The 17,698-nt window shown below is 40.5% G+C and overlaps 3 protein-coding genes across 4 annotated transcripts; all 3 read left to right on the forward strand.

Moving 5' to 3' along the window:
• The first annotated feature begins 508 nt into the window (after positions 1 to 508).
• Positions 509 to 3,641, forward strand: LOC122008402 (IST1-like protein). 2 transcript variants are annotated; one of them, XM_042564119.1, is made up of 7 exons: positions 509 to 719; positions 814 to 946; positions 1,511 to 1,614; positions 1,685 to 1,856; positions 2,390 to 2,530; positions 2,693 to 2,772; positions 2,840 to 3,641. In XM_042564119.1, the coding sequence occupies exons 1-7, from the start codon at positions 619 to 621 to the stop codon at positions 3,438 to 3,440; spliced, it is 1,332 nt and encodes a 443-aa protein (XP_042420053.1). In that variant the 5' UTR covers positions 509 to 618; the 3' UTR covers positions 3,441 to 3,641. The 2 variants fall into 2 exon arrangements, with proteins under 2 accessions (XP_042420053.1, XP_042420054.1); XM_042564120.1 differs by having other exon boundaries at positions 517 to 719; positions 2,855 to 3,641.
• A 577-nt stretch (positions 3,642 to 4,218) lies between these two features.
• On the forward strand, positions 4,219 to 15,704 carry LOC122012477 (DDB1- and CUL4-associated factor 8-like). Its single transcript, XM_042569025.1, has 5 exons — positions 4,219 to 4,548; positions 13,669 to 13,920; positions 14,000 to 14,143; positions 14,220 to 14,939; positions 15,185 to 15,704. Exons 1-5 carry the CDS (start codon positions 4,432 to 4,434, stop codon positions 15,380 to 15,382), a joined length of 1,431 nt encoding a protein of 476 aa, XP_042424959.1. The 5' UTR covers positions 4,219 to 4,431; the 3' UTR covers positions 15,383 to 15,704.
• Positions 15,705 to 16,338: 634 nt separating this feature from the next.
• Positions 16,339 to 17,022, forward strand: LOC122011357 (plastocyanin-like). The gene has a single exon (XM_042567738.1). It carries the CDS (start codon positions 16,376 to 16,378, stop codon positions 16,868 to 16,870), a length of 495 nt encoding a protein of 164 aa, XP_042423672.1. The 5' UTR covers positions 16,339 to 16,375; the 3' UTR covers positions 16,871 to 17,022.
• The last annotated feature ends 676 nt before the right edge of the window (positions 17,023 to 17,698 follow it).

Genomic DNA, 17,698 nt, shown 5'->3' on the forward strand with positions numbered 1-17,698 from the left:
CAGGGATCCTAGGAGGAGGTAAATTAGCGGTGAATGCTGGTCCGGGTAAAGCGTGGTGTCTCCGGAATTTAACACAGCCCAGATTATTCATCCAGTGCGCGTTCATGGACCTTCGATCCTACAACTCATTGTGTAAAGATGCCACGCCTTAACCGATTGATCCAGCCCACGGGGGCATTCTTGAACTGGATCATGGCGGTATAGAACAATTTTAATTTGACTGTTCTTAGTTGCTTGATTGATATTCAGCTTTAATATTAATTTAATTTCATGGTTATTAGTTAGTTATTTCTTCTGTTTTTTTTTATTTATTTCAGCAGTCCACCAAATCTATATTAAATTCTTTTGATAATTTAATTTTCAACCTCAGACCAAACGTACAAAAGGCTTAACTTAATCATGTAATTAATTAAGAACGTAGATCCCTTTCTTTTTTCCAACTTTGTAGCCTTGTAAACAATTTTGAAGATCCAACCTAATTTAGCCATCATAAGATTCCATCAAGTGACCGTTGCAAGCTCATCCCAGCCCACGAAGAAAAGTAAAGGGGCTACCTTCCTCTCTTTCTCTCTCACACACGCACACCCTGCGCACTCGCCGCTCCGACTGCATCTGGAAATGGCCTCCGAGATCAATAAGTCGCCCATTGGAGCCCTCAAGAAGTTGATGGGCAGCGGAATCTCCTCCATCCTCTTCCGAGGCTTCAACTCCTCCAAATGGTTGGTTTCTCTTCCCACCACTCTGTTGCTTCTTCCTCCCTCTTTTTTCTTTGCAAAATCTTGAAATTTGATCACTTGCCGGGGTTTTGTGTAGCAAAGCGGAGGCGAAGATGGCGATGTTTAGGATCAAGCTGCTGCGGAACAAGCGGGAGGCGCAGGTGCGGCAGATGCGGCGTGATGTCGCCCTTCTCCTCGAATCCGGCCGCAACGAGACAGCTCGCATCAGAGTTTGTATCTTTTTCTCTTGTTCGTTCACTTATCTTTCCTGAACCATAATGTTCGGTGGCGCACATTTACAAATGTCTTTGTTCTCATTTGTTAATGAACATTCCTTTGTGATTAAGTTACGGCACTGACAAATATGTTTCATGATCTCTCATCTGAAGTATGTTACCACATATAGTTGCTATTCTCCATGACTTTTTTTTTGGCTTAAAGTTAAACATGAAATTTCTATCAGCTCTGAAAGTCATTTAATATGCAGTAACTGTTGTAGTCACTTCCTTTTTCTTGAGTTGTAACATAAGCATTTTGGTACCATTGAATTTCAATTATGGGATGCTCTTCACATTTAATTATGAAGTATTTAATCTTTTTTTTTTATTTTGTCATTCAACAATTTATAGCCAAGCTTCTCAGTATGCAAACTTTTGGAATTCCTTTTGAGATATAATATACATATGTATATCTATGTGTGTATGTGTATACTTTGAATATGTTGAACATTGTGTCTCTTTTGGTAGTTTCTTGAAAATATTTTAATCCATTGTATTAACGGCATTTGTTTGTAGGTTGAGCATGTTATACGTGAACAAAATGTTATGGCAGCTAATGACATCATTGAACTTTTTTGCGAGCTGATAGTTGCTCGCCTACCTATCATTGCCAAACAAAGGTTATAACTTTGCTATCAATCAAGTATCAGCAAACTTTGAACAAGTCCTAAATTATCCTTAACATTTTAGGGAGTGCCCGCTAGATCTAAAAGAAGGAATTTCGAGCTTGATCTTTGCCTCTCCAAGGTGCTCAGACATTCCAGAGCTTAGCCGACTTCTTCTTATCTTTGAAAAGAAATATGGAAAAGAGTTTGTATCTACTGCAACTGAACTGCGACCTGAATCTGAAGTTAATCGCATGGTGAGATTTTTGCTCCTAGAGTACCTTTTGATTGTTTTGTTGTATGTCCGTTTATTTGGTATTTTTAGTTTATGGTCCACAAATTTCCTTGTCCAACCTCGAGAATGAAAAGCCATCAATCCCACATGTAGTGGACTATGGAGTGTGATCAGTCAGAGATTGAACATTAGACAAGGTATTCATAAAGAGATGTGACACTAAATTCATCCAAGGTCTACAATGACACGAGGCTTGGATTCACCCTCAAAATGGAAGGTTAAACATGATTCTCAGGGTACAGAAACATTGAGCTTGGAGTAATTTCCGATAATTTTAGGACCATGTATTTTGAGGAAAAGAGATGTAGCAAAAAATCCTGTATAGAAGGAGTATGTTCAAAGCTTTGTTCTATGTTCATAACTTTAATAGTGAATTTGGCTGATTATTTTACATGCATATGGATGCAGATTTAGTTTAGAGGAATAGTGTCTGCTAACAAATACAACAGGGAGACTTATTTTCACTTGTTTTCTGCTTTTCTTTCTATTCTGCAGTTAATTCAGAAGCTATCAGTGAGGAAACCTACTGGTGAAGTCAAGCTGAAAGTCTTGAAGGAAATAGCAAAGGAGTATCAGGTTCAATGGGATTCAACAGAATCAGAGCAAGAGCTACTCAAACCTCCAGAGGAAGTTATAGTATGCTGCTAATCCTTTCTCCTGCACACACACACAGAGTTAAACACAGATATTTTGCCTGCTTGCATCTGAAAACCTGTGATTATGTTGCCCAATGAATATCTGTATATCGTGTTTTGTCAAATTTCCAATTATTTGGTCTCTCTATTATAATTTTTGCAGGAAGGACCACGGGAATTTGCAGATGCCAAAAACATTCCTGTTAGACCTACATTTCCTATACAACCAAAGGATTATAACAGGTTTCTTCTTTTCTCTTCTGGTTTAAGCAATCAGTGAGTGATTTAATCTTTCCACTCAACTACCTAGGCCTAACAATAACAGAGAATGGCAATTCAATGACCCGGCCTCAGCTGCTCAAGCTGCTTCCGAATCTGCTGAAAAAGCAATTTACGCTACACAAGCTGATGCTCATCTTCCCAGTCAGAGTTCTCATCCATTTGATCTGTCAACACCTGTGGATACCTTGGCATGCAAATGTAGAAACTTTAATCAGGCAGAGCTTCAGAGAGAGTCTCAGGAATTAAGCCAACTATCAGGGGCATATGCTCCTTCAAATTATGAGGCCAAGGCCGTCGAGAAGAGGTTCTTCAGCTCTAAGAGTTTCAATTTATCAAACACTTTGGATGATGATATCATGGACACTGCCAACCTGAATGAGAAGAAGATACTAAGAAGGAACAGTTGCATCAGTCCGACTGTTAATTCGGAGATAAAGTTTGATGACTCAGATGGTCTTGAATCAGAGACTGATGGAGAGCAGGAAATGGAGTCGCCTTCCCCTCCCAATGTACCTCCTCCAGTTTTGCCTCCACAACAAATTAATTCATTCACTCATGTTCATCCAAACTTGCCTGATTATTCAGCACTGGCTGCTCGCTTTGAAGCTTTGAAATCTCACAGGATTTGAGTTAAAACTGGTGAATCTAACACATGCATCGAATTGCATATAGATCATATTTAAGTGCTTATGCTATTGGTAATTCTTTAAGGCATGATTGGTTATCAATTTTTCTGTAATTTTCAACTTGATCATAACAATCTCGATAAGCTTTAGACCATTTTGTCCTACAAAGTACTGTAATGCAATTGAATTACATTATTCTGATAATTTTTTTAGCTTGATCAACAGATTTTGATGGCGAATAAGCTTCATTTCTATTTATGGCACGTTCTTACGGGAAGCAACAGCCATGCGGCATGATATTTCAATTCGAATTATGATCCATATTCCTTATTAGAGGTGTCTTGTAAGGTCTAATTGGGTCATTGCTCTATTGTTTTTTTTAAAAAAAATAAGGATGTTAAAAATAAGAATCATAGTTACTTATAAAAAAAATTTAAGGGCAATTCAGTACGATTTTATTTTGTTTTTTAAAATTCACCAATCCAAGGGTTATTATAAACAAATGAAAAACACGGCCTGCCTGCAAATTAATTCTTATGTAGTCGAATTACATTTAACAACCAAAAGACAATGAAGAATTGAGTAGTTTCAAATTTCAATCTTATTTTTATTGTTAAAAAATAATACTAACAATTTTTTTAAAAAAAAAAAAATACTACCTTGGCACTATCCTTGATTTTTTTTTTATATTTCAAATTTATTTAAAGAATTTCTATTTACGAGGTCCGATCCGAACAAATACTTTTAAGCCAACGACGATGCAATTGGGTCGAACCTGATCCTTGCGCATCACCCAGGTTTTCTATAAGAAAAACCACGAACCGCAACCGCCTCGCTTGCGATTGTGGAAACCCTCGCCCTCTTTGTCATCCCCGACGAGATCACGCATTTCCATGCTCCTTCCTTCGCCGTCGCCCTCGAGACGGTGATGTTCTAACACGAGAAATTTACGTGCGGTGTTTCCTCAAGTAGTTACCGTCTTTGAGCCGCTGCAATGGTGATCTTGGGCAAGCGCCAGAGGAGCTCCGACTGTGGGATCCTCGATTTGTATCGACGCGAGGTTGGACTCCTGTCATCAAGAGCTTTCTCGCAACGCGCTATGGCTTCAAAGGTGCATGCTTTTTTCTTTTTTCCTAAATTCTATCTATCGGAAGTTCTTTATCTTCCCTTATTTCTAGATCGTTTTTTTTTCTTTTAAAATTATTCTGATCAAATTTGCACTTTCGAAGAATCTCTCATAGCAGCTGTGGTTTATGACAAACTCAATTGGAAAATGGAAACGCATGGTAACAAATAATTTGTCATTGCTCGTGATATGAGAGTGGAGAGCGATAAGGTTCCTGGAAGGAAATATTCCTTTTTTATGATAATTTACTATGTCGACTTGAAAATTCCATCCAATTTGTTTATGGTTGCCCTCTTGCTTAACGCTTGGAGTGAGGGTGTCTAGCTTTTAGTATTTGCAATTTGATTTTAACTACAGATCGAAAACTGTGAAGGTATGCAGAGAAAACAAGGTACTATTGAGTAAAATGGAGGAACTATAGACAAACATTTAGTTAATGGATATACTTCTTTCATCCATTATTGCTGTGTGTCTACATGTATGTATGTATTTATAAATATATAGCCAGCATGCATATTTAAATACAGCTCTGAAAAGATATTTGCCAACTTGGTGGCATTGCGAACTTCTTTCAAGATATGATGGGCGTTAAAAACTATTCTGGAAGTGGAATAGGATGGTAAATTAAGGTTCTGTGTTCTTGTGAAGATAGAGGAAGGTAAGCAGTGAAAGGGAGATAGAGAATAAGAGACAAAATAATTCAAACTGTTTACCCATGTTGTTTACTTGGGAAGATAGAGATTTGAAGAGGTGATGATAAACTTGTTGGTGCAATATCCCTCAGGTCAAGGTTGACCTGGGTGACCAAGCAGAGTCTTGGTTTGAGTTTAGATGTTTGACAATAAGAAATTGATTGAAGAAAAGTCAAGTAGGTCAAGGTTGACCGGATACTTGACAGGGAAGTCCTGGTGAGTGAAGCCAGGCAGAAGGAAAACCCTAGTGAGTGAAGCTAGGTGAAAGTCCTGGTGAGTGAAGCCAGGCAGAAGGAAAACCCTAGTGAGTGAAGCTAGGTGAAAGTCCTGGTGAGTGAAGCCAGGCAGAAGGAAAACCCTAGTGAGTGAAGCTAGGTGAAAGTCCTGGTGAGTGAAGCCAGGTGAAAGCCCTAGTGAGTGAAGCTAGGCAGAAGGAAAACCCTAGTGAGTGAAGCTAGGTGAAAGTCCTGGTGAGTGAAGCCAGGAAAATCCGGATGGATCGAGGATGATCGGACATCTGGTGTTGGGAAGTCCAAGTAGGTCAAAGGATTGACTGGATACTTGGCATGAATAGAAAAGTCTAAGTGGGTCAAAGGGATTGACCAGACACTTGGTGGGAAGTCCTAGCAGGTCAAAGGAGTGACCAGATGCTAGGCATGATGTACCAACAGGTCAAGGTTGACCGAATGTTGGTTTGAGAGGCTTGGAACTTGGTTTCGGGCAAAAACCAAGTGTTGGATCGATCAGTGGATCGATCCAGGAGCTGGATCGATCAGTGGATCGATCCAGGCTTCTCCTAAGCGAACAGAGAGCCTCTGGATCGATCCGTGGATCGATCCAGATATTCCAATCGATCAGTGGATCGATCCAGATGTTCCAATCGATCAGTGGATCGATTGGGACGCGGCTGCTTCGCGCGATAAGCGCTGGATCGATCCGTGGATCGATCCAGAGCACAGAGGCGCTCTGGATCGATCCGTGGATCGATCCAAAGCCTCCCCGATCGATTGGGAACATTCGAATCGATCGGGATCCGACCGTTGGCGTCGATAAAGGCCGCAGGCGTTCATTTCCTTCGGCATCTCTTCACCGTTTTATCTCAGATCTTCGTCAGCTCCTCCACAGCACTCTCAAAGCTCGTGATCGCCAGTTCTTGAAGGTTCTTGGAAGCTCTCCGAGTCAAGAGGCGGATCAAAGGCAAGAAGAGAAGCTAGGGTTAGGGTTTTCTGCATTCATTGTAAGATTTGTGCTTGTATTTTGTTTCCCTTTCCTTCTTCTTGTACCGAGAGTCTTGTAGGGCTTCTCCGCCCTCGGTAGTTACCGAAAAGGAGTGTTTCATAGTGGAGGGTGCGTGCGTGGTGTGGATCCTTGGATTAGTCACCTCCTTTGGAGGTGGATACCAAGTAAAATCCTAGTGTTAGCGTGGTTGTATTTGTTTCTGTATTTTCCGCTGCATATTCTTGAAGAAACAAGCAACGCCAAGCACCGAGCGAACGCGACGAGCTATTCACCCCCCCTCTAGCTACTTTTGGTCCTAACAAGTGGTATCAGAGCAAGGCCGCTCTTCACCGGAATCATCGCCGGAAGGGTCAAGCATAACAAGAAAAGCTAGAGGGGTGAAGAAGTTGGAGCAAATTCTTCAAGTTCAAGATTTTATCAAGCTCAACTTCAAGATGCAATTCCAAGATGGACTTGGATTTGACACAAGGGTGGCTCCACCATATTCATCTACAAGCTTCGATTCTTGGAAATCAAGAATCGAAAATTTTCTTATGATGGAGATAGAGCAATGGTTTGCTCTCATGGAAGGGTTTGAAGCTCCCACAAATTCCAGGGGCGGAGTACCCAAAAGGAGCAAGTGGAGCCAAGACCAAATCCAAAGATGTGAGGCCAATGACAAAGTGACCAAGCTTTTGGTCAATTTATTGCCAAGCAACATCTTGGAACAAATTGGAGAGTTTGAAGATGCCAAGGAGCTTTGGAGCAAATTGGCGAAGGCTCAAGAGATCCCTCCACTGTCATAATCAAGAAGAATCCAAAGAGGGCGACTCATTGGATCAAGACCAAGAGGAGGACTCAGGGGTTGAGAGATGCTCCACCTCCGAAGAAGAGGAAGCTTCATCTTCAAGGGAATGCAACGAAGGGAACAAGGAGGAGCGTACTCCTTGTTTCATATTCAAGATGATGAAGCCTCCACCTCTAGGATTGAGGGGGAGCAATCCTTGGTGACACCGGATCAAGAAGAAGGAGAAGCTTCTACATCCGGGTCAAGAGATGAAGAGATTGACGAAGCTTCTACCTCCACGAGTCAAGAAAAATCAAATGGAGGAGAATCAAGATCGGATCAAGAGGAAGCTTCTACCTCCGGATCCAAAGGGAAAGATGCCACCCCTACAAGCAAAGGTATAAATATTTCAATTAAAAATAAAAATCATATTATATGCTTTGAGTGTAGGGAACATGGGCACTACAAGAGCAAGTACCCTAAATTGGTCAAGAAGAAGGGCCAAGTGGCACAAAAGGGCAAGGCGAAGCCCAAGGAGACCATCCCCGGAACAAAGAAGAGCAAGGAGCACGTTGTGTGCTTCTCTTGCAATCAAAAAGGGCATTACCGAAGTCAATGCCCCAAGGGGAAGAAGATGGTCAAGGCTCAAGGAGGCATTCGTCAAGGGGGAGCCTCCAAGGTAAAGAAGAAGGTAACATTTATTGAGCCTACCCCTTTACATTATGGTAAAAAGCATGATAGTTCTAACTTTTATCATTTTAATGCTATTTACCATGAAAATAGAAAGCATGATAGCGTTAAAGAAAAACATATAGCTTTTCATGCTAAAACCACTACACCTAAGGCTAGGAATGTAGGTAAAAGTATAGGCAAGAACTCTAAGGATTTTAGATACAAGCTCAAGAACAAATATGCTCATGAATCAAATGAAAAATCTAAAACTAAGGACTTAGTGATAGAAAATCAAGTCTTGAGGTCAAGGCTTGATAAAATGGAAAGGACCTTAAAAAGGATGGAAAATATCCTAAAAGGGCAAAATGAGCATAGCCTAGGTCTAGGAGCACAAAGGTCATCTAATGGCCATAAAAGTTTGGGATACAAACCAAAGGCTAAGAAGGATGTGCCCTCTTACCATAGAGTTCCATATAGTTATGGAACAAACCCTAGGTCTAGTGGTCAAGCCAAGAATACTAGGGAAGTCATCCCTAAGAGTATTTTTGCAATAAATGTGACTAAGACTTCTAAGAAGTCTAAGAAAGTCACAAAGAAGGTTACAAGGGAAGCTATCCCTAGAGTTGACCTAGAAAATGTGACCAAGGCTTCTAAGAAGCCCAACAAGGTCACTAGGAAGGTATGTAGGGAAGTTATCCCTAGTGAGTACCTAGAGCATTCAAGGAGCACCAATAGGTGTTGGGTTCCTAGGAGCATCTTCTCTACCCCATAGATGGGTTAGAGAGTGTCAACTCCGATTAGAAGGGTAGTTAACCCAACTTTGAGGAAATTGACACTCAAGGAGCATTTTCAAGGTTTTAGTTAACCTTTGAAAATGAAATGGAATTATTGATTACTCCTTGAAAAAGTAAAATGTGTCTAATGGTGAAAAATTGATTTTATCTTAAAATGACACAAATTGGGAAAACCTTGAGAAATACCAAGTTGGGATTTTGGTATTCTCTTGGAAATTTAAGGCAATCCGGGCCTTGATTTATGTAATCACTCTTGAGGAAAAATGGAATATGCCAACATTTGAGGACATGTTTATTTTCAATTGGCATACATTAAATCAAGGAAATTAGAAATGCCAATTTAGGCTTTGGCATTCTCTTGTAGCACTTTAGGGCAATCTAGGTTTAAGGTGTAAGTTTAGCTAAGACTTTAAGGATACTTAGATAGTTAATCTAGGTATATTTTATTTATGCTAAATTTTGCCATGATTGTTTGCCCATCATATGCCATGACATCATGTCTAGTTTTGCATTCATGTTTTATTATGAAAAATCCAAAAATACCATGTCATGACATTCATACATCATGTAGTAATAGGATATTTTCTTTTGAAAATTATTTTCTTTTGATGTATGCCATAACATTATCACGCATTAAGTTTAATTCCTTGTAATTAAGGACAAATGGCATTTAACAACACTTATTAACGAGTGACATCCTAGGTGGATGTCTAATATTTCTAAAATGCCTAGATAAATATGCATGATCCCTAGATTAGGGCAAAAACCAAAATCTACATCTCACAAAGACTATAAGGTGACTTGTATGTGTTTTGTCCACAATAGATACAAGTGAGATGTTAGGATGATGAACAAAACTCAACATGTTGATTTAGTGCATTCTTCTGAGTTTTAGGTTCATCAAAACACATAGTTATGTGTTTTCCCATCATTGGGAAAGCTAATGTACAAGTAATGTGCATTATGCCCAAGGAACATGATGGGATATTGGTTTTGAAAATGGTTTTAAAATGTTTTTGGAAAACCTTGGTGAAGGCTATCTTTTGATAGTAATTACCATTGAATAGTTAGACACAAACTTGAAGAAAAACACTAAAGTTTTTGCAAGTTTTCAAGTTTGTGTCAATCTTTGAAAATATGATGTATTTTCATAGAAAGCTATTTTTCCATGATTAAGTATGCCCTAAATAATGTCTACACGAAATTTCATGATTTTTGGATTTTTGTAGAATTTTCTAGGGGTTTCTGAAGTTGACTGAAATGGAATTTCAGCAACTATCAGAGCTCCGATCGATCCATGGATCGATTGGAGTGCCCGAATCGATCCGTGGATCGATTCTCCCGCGAGCAGAAGCTCGCTGGATCGATCAGCCGATCGATCCAGGTAGTCTGAATCGATCAGTGGATCGATTCAGAAAGGTTCAATCGATTGGAACCCAACTCCAATCGATCCAAGTTGCTGATTTTGGCTGGGAAGGCTTGATTTCAGCATCTTTGAACCTCTTTGAGTCTAGGTAACCATTCCAAACCCCTAAAATACATTTGTATACATACAAAGGGTGTTTTCATGTGAAAACAAGGATGGATTGGTTAAGGAAGGCTTCATTGAAGTTTAGGTTGAGGTTTGTTTCAAATTTTGAATATTTGAACCTCAAAACTTCTAAAATTGGGTTTCCTAAAGTTTTGGGGATTCCAAGTCATTGTTGGTGCAATGACAGAAGTTACCACCATGTCTTTAGGGGGAGGGACTCTTTAAAGACATGAAAATTATTTTTCATGAACCTTGGAAGGTGGTTAACCTTCTTTAAAGAAAATGCTCATGTATGAGCTTTTGAACTTGAAATGGGGAGTGGATATCCTCATTATTTCAAGTGGGAACTCAAGTGGTTAGATAATGCTCAAGGTTGGGTATTTGTCTACATTGAGGGAGAAGTTAAGGATAAATGAAGGGTATGGGACCTTCATTATCGTGTTGATTACAACGAGTGATGTTGTGAACAATGATGAGTAACTCTTCAGGGGGAGAGTCGTCAACAAATGGATTTGTTGATGTGTACCCAAAATTGGGGCATGGGTTGATGTGTGCCCAAAGATGGGTTGATGTGTGCCAATAGGGGGAGAATGAAAGGACCTATGAACGGGTGTAAGTTAGGCTTTCATTACCTAGAGGGAGTGTGCCCTCGTAGGGGGAGAATGAAGAGCTTAATTTATATGTTCATTACCTAGTGGCATGAAGATTGAGGCTATAGGATTAGCCTAACTTACATGTGGTATTGTAAGTGTTATTGTGGTATTGTCAAACATCAAAAAGGGGGAGATTGTTGGTGCAATATCCCTCAGGTCAAGGTTGACCTGGATGACCAAGCAGAGTCTTGGTTTGAGTTTAGATGTTTGACAATAAGAAATTGATTGAAGAAGAGTCAAGTAGGTCAAGGTTGACCGGATACTTGATGAGTGAAGCCAGGCGGAAGGAAAACCCTAGTGAGTGAAGCTGGGTGAAAGTCCCGGTGAGTGAAGCCGCGGAAGGAAAACCCTAGTGAGTGAAGCTAGGTGAAAGTCCCGTGAGTGAAGCCGGTGAAAGCCCTAGTGAGTGAAGCTAGGCGGAAGGAAAACCCTAGTGAGTGAAGCTAGGTGAAAGTCACAGTGAGTGAAGCCGTGCAAGGAAAATCCGGATGGATCGAGGATGATCGGACATCCGGTGTTGGGAAGTCCAGTAGGTCAAAGGATTGGTGGATACTTGACATGAATAGAAAAGTCTAAGTGGGTCGAAGGATTGACCGGACACTTGGTAAGGGATTGAGTCGAAGGGTGACCGGATGCTAGGCATGATGTACCAACAGTCGAGGTTGACCGAATGTTGGTTTGAGAGGCTTGGAACTTGGTTTGGGCAAAACCAAGTGTTGGATCGATCGATGGATCGATTCAGAGCCGGATCGATCGGTGGATCGATCCGGGCTTCTGCGAGCAGAGCCTCGGATCGATCCGTGGATCGATCAGATGTTCCAATCGATCGTGGATCGATTGGGGAGACTTCGCGCGATAAGCGCCGGATCGATCCGTGGATCGATCCAGCGCTTATCGTAGGCTCTGGATCGATCCGTGGATCGATCCAAAGCCTCCCCGATCGATTGGGAACATTCGAATCGATCGGGAACCGACCGTTGGCGTCGATAAAGGCCGCAGGCGTTCATTTCCTTCGGCATCTCTTCACCGTTTTATCTCAGATCTTCGCCAGCTCCTCCACAGCACTCTCAAAGCTCGTGATCGCCAGTTCTTGAAGGTTCTTGGAAGCTCTCCGAGTCAAGAGGCGGATCAAAGGCAAGAAGAGAAGCTAGGGTTAGGGTTTTCTGCATTCATTGTAAGCTTTGTGCTTGTATTTTGTTTCCCTTTCCTTCTTCTTGTACCGAGAGTCTTGTAGGGCTTCTCCGCCCTCGGTAGTTACCGAAAAGGAGTGTTTCATAGTGGAGGGTGCGTGCATGGTGTGGATCCTTGGATTAGTCACCTCCTTTGGAGGTGGATACCAAGTAAAATCCTAGTGTTAGCGTGGTTGTATTTGTTTCTGTATTTTCCGCTGCATATTCTTGAAGAAACAAGCAACGCCAAGCACCGAGCGAACGCGACGAGCTATTCACCCCTCCCTCTAGCTACTTTTGGTCCTAACAAAACTAATATGTTCCATTTTACTCACTCTCCTAATCTTATCTGTAGTATACATTGCCATCTCTTTCCTCTCTTTTCCCCATTTTATTTTTGTATTCTGCTGCCACAAGATGTTGACCTTTGTGAACCTGTTGAATTAATTTTGTTGGGAGGAAAATTTAGCCTAAAGGGCATGCTCTGATACCATGTGAAGTTTAGCAAATAAATCTATTGTATATGTTGTAAAGGGATAATTACATATATAAATATGGAAACTCCAAGCCTAAAATATATGTGAAACTAAACTCGCTACTCTAATAACTCTATTAATCCAAGACCTCTAGCCTATTGTTAAGCTATGACTTGGAAAGAAATTCAGAATAGGGGATGATAGTGGATCAGGTACCCATATTTTTGGTACTGCCTGAACACATATCCAGTAAAAATCACTAGTGAACCTGTCTAAATAATTATTTTAGATGATAAATGGGTACCTGCAGGCATCTGACTTGAATGGACATATGTGGGTACCCATAAATCTGTAATTTGAAGCAAATTTGAATTTGATTATTAAGTATAATTGGTTATTGAATTAAACTTAAATCAGTCTAGGACTTGCAGATACAAGATTATAGGTTACTCATTGTCATCCCTATTGCAGAATGGAGTGCTTACTTATAATTGACAACTTACCTTGTCTTTGGCGCAATTCAAGGAATCCACACTTTGGTGTTGGTGCTATGCACTTTCTTGTCTGAACTTTGTGGTCATGAGCAATGCTTTTAATACTGGAGAGTGGATGAAGCAGTGGCCGATCTGGTTCCTGGTTTTTCTGGTTGAACCATGTACTGTTTCAGTTCAAAACGGATTTTCCCTGCTGATTGAACCAGTTTGGCTTCTGGTTCCCTGGTTAACCAGTTGAACTGGCTTCTTCAGCTTGGCTTTGAAAAAAACAAAGCTGGTCAGAGAAAAATGTGTATTGTTGGTGCTTCTGCCTTATGATAAGAGAGTGATTGGAAAACATGAAACCTACAGTAGTAATTTCAGGATGAGAAAAAATAACAAATGTATGGATTGAATTGCTAAAGTTTTACAGTTTGGACTTCAAAATCAGATTGGAAAATTAAAAGAAATTTATTTGCACTTTGTAGGGTTTATATGTCGTGCAATTTGCCTTACAGCCGTCAAATTGCTTCTAACTACTTTTTTCCCCCTTATTTTCCTTTTAATTATATTAGACTTGCATGCTTATTTTTGCTTCCTTTAATGCTGGTGTTTAACTTTCTAAATCCTTGTTGACCAGGATCTTGTTCTGTATTTGGGACTTGACAGAAAGCTTAACAAGCATAATGGCTGTGTAAATACGGTGAGCTTGAATGAGAATGGGAGCATTCTTGTATCAGGATCAGATGATCAAATGGTAATACTGTGGGATTGGGAGGTTGGTACTGTAAGGACTTGCTTCCACTCTGGTCATAAAAACAATGTTTTCGAAGCACACATCATGCCTTGTACGGATGATCAGACAATTGTTACATCTGCTGCAGATGGTGAGGTAATATACTGCTATAGAATTTCCTCTCTGTTTCTTCTTTATGAGAAATGCTCTCTTGGGGTCACTAAATTTTCATCAGGTAAGGCTTGCCCATTTGCGTGAAGGTGGTCAGGTAACTACAGAATTGCTAGCTGAACATGATGGTGCAATCCATAAGGTTGCTTTTGAACCTAGAAATCCCTATGTTCTTTATAGCGCTGGTGAAGATGGTCTAGTTCAGCATGTGAGTGTGTAATTTGCTTCTCTGTGTTTCTGCAAATTTCATATACACGATTCTGATACAGTTTGCTTGCTCTCAGTTTGATCTTAGATCCAAAAATTCAACAAAGCTCTTCATATGCAGATCGTTTAGGAGAAGAACAACTTATACATCATTTGTCAGTCTCATGGCTATTTCATTAGACCCAAGAAATCCAAACTGTCTTGCAGTTGCTGGTGCTGATGACTATGCTCGGGTGTATGACATTCGCAAGTACAAATGGGATGGATCAACTAATTATGGTCTTCCATGTGAAAACTTTTGCCCTCCACATCTGATTCATCACACACAAGGGATAACAGGATTGTCTTTCTCTGATTCAAGTGAGCTGCTGGTCTCTTATATGAATGAATATATCTATCTCTTTCAAAAAGATCAAGGTCTGGGTTCAAATCCTGTCTCCTGGCTTTCTGATAGCCATCCAGATGATAACTCCAATTCAGTTCCAATATCTACATCCAACTTGAGCCAAGGGATTAAGGTGTATAAAGGACATCGTAACAGAAAGACTGTGAAGGGTGTGAATTTCTATGGACCTAATTGTGACTATGTAGTTAGTGGATCCGACTGTGGTCGCATATTTATTTGGAGAAAGAAAGATGGGGTACTTTTACGTGCTATGGAAGGAGATAAACATGTGGTGAACTGTATTGTATCTCACCCTCATACCACCATGCTTGCAAGTTCTGGAATTGAGAAAGACATAAAGATCTGGGTTCCTAACACAATGGAACCTTTCAAACCAGCAAATCTAGATAAGGTAAATATCATATAAGTTACATAATCTTTGTCGTTACCATATTGAACTGATGTGTTAGAATAGACTTGAATGCTTACAATTCCTTGTTGATTGTATTGTGAACTTGTTCCCAATCAAGCATCGTTTCCTCTGTAGAGGCTAATTTATCTGGGGAAAAGATCTTTTGTTATTTGAGATTTTTTTTTGTTTGGTATTATTGTTCAATTGGATATGGCTAATCAACTGAGCATTGACTTCATTTTCAGAAAGACAATGATGATGATGAGGATGATGAGGATGACGACGATGATGATGAAGGCAAAGATCTGGAAGATGATGACGACTCTTATGATTCTGATTTCAGTGATTGTGATGATGACACTGAGGAAGATGTCTTTGGCGATGATATTAGTTCCGATGATGCTGACCTGGACTACTATGTTCATTTCAACAATTCGCCGTAATAGCCACTGAGATTTGGACAATAATTTACCAAGTTTAAAGTAACCGGTCTGCTTTCGTGGACTGTCGGTGCAAAGCTAGCTACGCAAGTACAAGCAATGAATATTTGTTGCCCACCAGAAGATCATAAATCTCAAAATGTATTTACCTTAAAATGTCTAGTATGAAATATTAGAAGGTTCTAAACGTACATTTTACAGGGTTTGTAAATTTGTAATTAACGTAGGCGATTGAGTCCAGTTTGCCGTATGTAATTATTCTGACATTGTCCTGATTCGAACAGTATCTCAATGTGATCCAGTGATGCACAGACTTTGGTGGCTTCGTTAGTAAGTATTAAATTTCACTTTGCCCTCTGTCTGTAGCTAATTAAGAGATTGAAACTTCAAATTTCGTGTGTATATATGACTACATTATGTGCGCCGATCTATTTGTCTAAGAGGATGTCTAATCATCACCTGCAAACCATCAAGAGAAGTATTAGCAATTTCTCATGCGTCGCTTGGATGGATGGATCCATGAAAATCTTCTTATTACATCAAGTGTACGCGGATTAGTCCCAGGCTTAGTCTGATTCAAAATCATTGAAGCTTAAGAAATTTGCCTCTACGTTTCAACGTGTAGATTGTAGACTTTTATAGGATCTAATCGATAGTCGGATTAGATATATGGCTTGTAGCCTTCTCCAAGTATTTGCTACGTGGCAGATTTTTTATGCCGGCATCAAAAGGCCCAAAATTTGACACGTCGGCCGGTCCAACTAGATATTGAACCTGAACGAACGGAAGTTCAGGGGGAAAAAAAATCTGCCATCGCCACTGGACAGGATCTACCTCATCCACCACTTGCCAATAGCAGCGAAGCTTAGGAGATAACGATAACCCCTTGGTCCGATATTAGCCACACAAATAAACGACGCTGTGACTGTGATCTATAAATTAATAATCCGACACTTTCCTCCTTGATTCCCTGCTTCAAATCGTAGTAACATTGCCATGGCCAGCCTCACCTCTGCAGCAGCTACGGCCCCTTCCTTCGCCGGGCTCAAGGTCGCCGCCCGAAGCTGCGGCGGCGGCGGCAGGAGAACGACCCAGCCGATGGTGGTCCGGGCGTCGCTGAGGGATGCCGCCGGCTTGGCGGTGGTCGCGACGGCGGCGAGCGCGATGGTGGCGGCGAGCAACGCGATGGCCTTCGACGTGCTGCTGGGTTCCGACACCGGAGAGCTGGCGTTCGTGCCCAACAGCTTCTCGGTGGCGTCGGGGGAGACGATCGTGTTCAAGAACAACGCGGCGTTCCCGCACAACGTCGTGTTCGACGAGGACGAGATCCCGAAGGGGGTCGACGCCGGGGGCATCTCAATGGGGGAGGAAGACCTGCTCAACGCGCCGGGGGAGACCTACTCCGTCACCTTGAAGGAGAAAGGCTCCTACAGCTTCTACTGCTCTCCCCACCAGGGCGCCGGCATGGTCGGAAAAGTCACCGTCAATTAGAAGGAAAAAAATTGTGAAGCTTGCACGCTTTCACTCTTTTGTACGAGTCGCCGGCCGGTGATGAATATTTATGTATCTTTATGCATGTTGTCTCAATTATAAAGTCTTTGATTTTTGCCAATACAATCAATAAATTGGAACGATTGCAACAACCACAACAAATGAATCAAAAAAGACAGGGCAAGGATTGATGAACTCTGCCGATACATTCACATCCACATTTCTCAGTACATACCGAATATTCATGATAAAATTAAATATTCGTTTATGTTCAAGTATTAATCCTATATTTTGTTTAGAGATTATTGCACATAAAAGACTAACCAAACAGAACAGAGTATTCATGTCCGAAAGAAATGAAAGAAAATAACAAATACTAACTAGTTGATCTCGAATCAAATAAATTTAAATTGTGGGCACCGGCTAGCTATTTACATCGCGTCAATATTCTAATGAATTGAATTAAACACACTAAAAATACTCGAATAGATCCACAGAGAGCGTATTCAATAATCTAAATGAAGCAACACATGAAGATCCAGACCCTACTCTACTGAAATAGGAACGTAAACAAGTGAAGTCGAGCCAAAATTTAGAATGTTCAAGCTTAAATTTTTGATAAGGTAATCAAACTGAATCTAAAATGAATCAAGTTATTGAAATAATTGTTCCAATTTAATTTGATTTATTTTCTATGAGCTTGAGTTTGATTCAAGTTTAACTTGAGCTTGGTTTATTTAGATATTATTGAGTTCTCAATTCAAGCTTATTTGATTATTTGAATCTTTTACTTATTTGATCGGTTATTCAGTTTAATAATTTAAATTC

The sequence above is a fragment of the Zingiber officinale genome, chromosome 8A (assembly GCF_018446385.1).
Source record: "Zingiber officinale cultivar Zhangliang chromosome 8A, Zo_v1.1, whole genome shotgun sequence".
Lineage (NCBI taxonomy): Eukaryota > Viridiplantae > Streptophyta > Magnoliopsida > Zingiberales > Zingiberaceae > Zingiber > Zingiber officinale.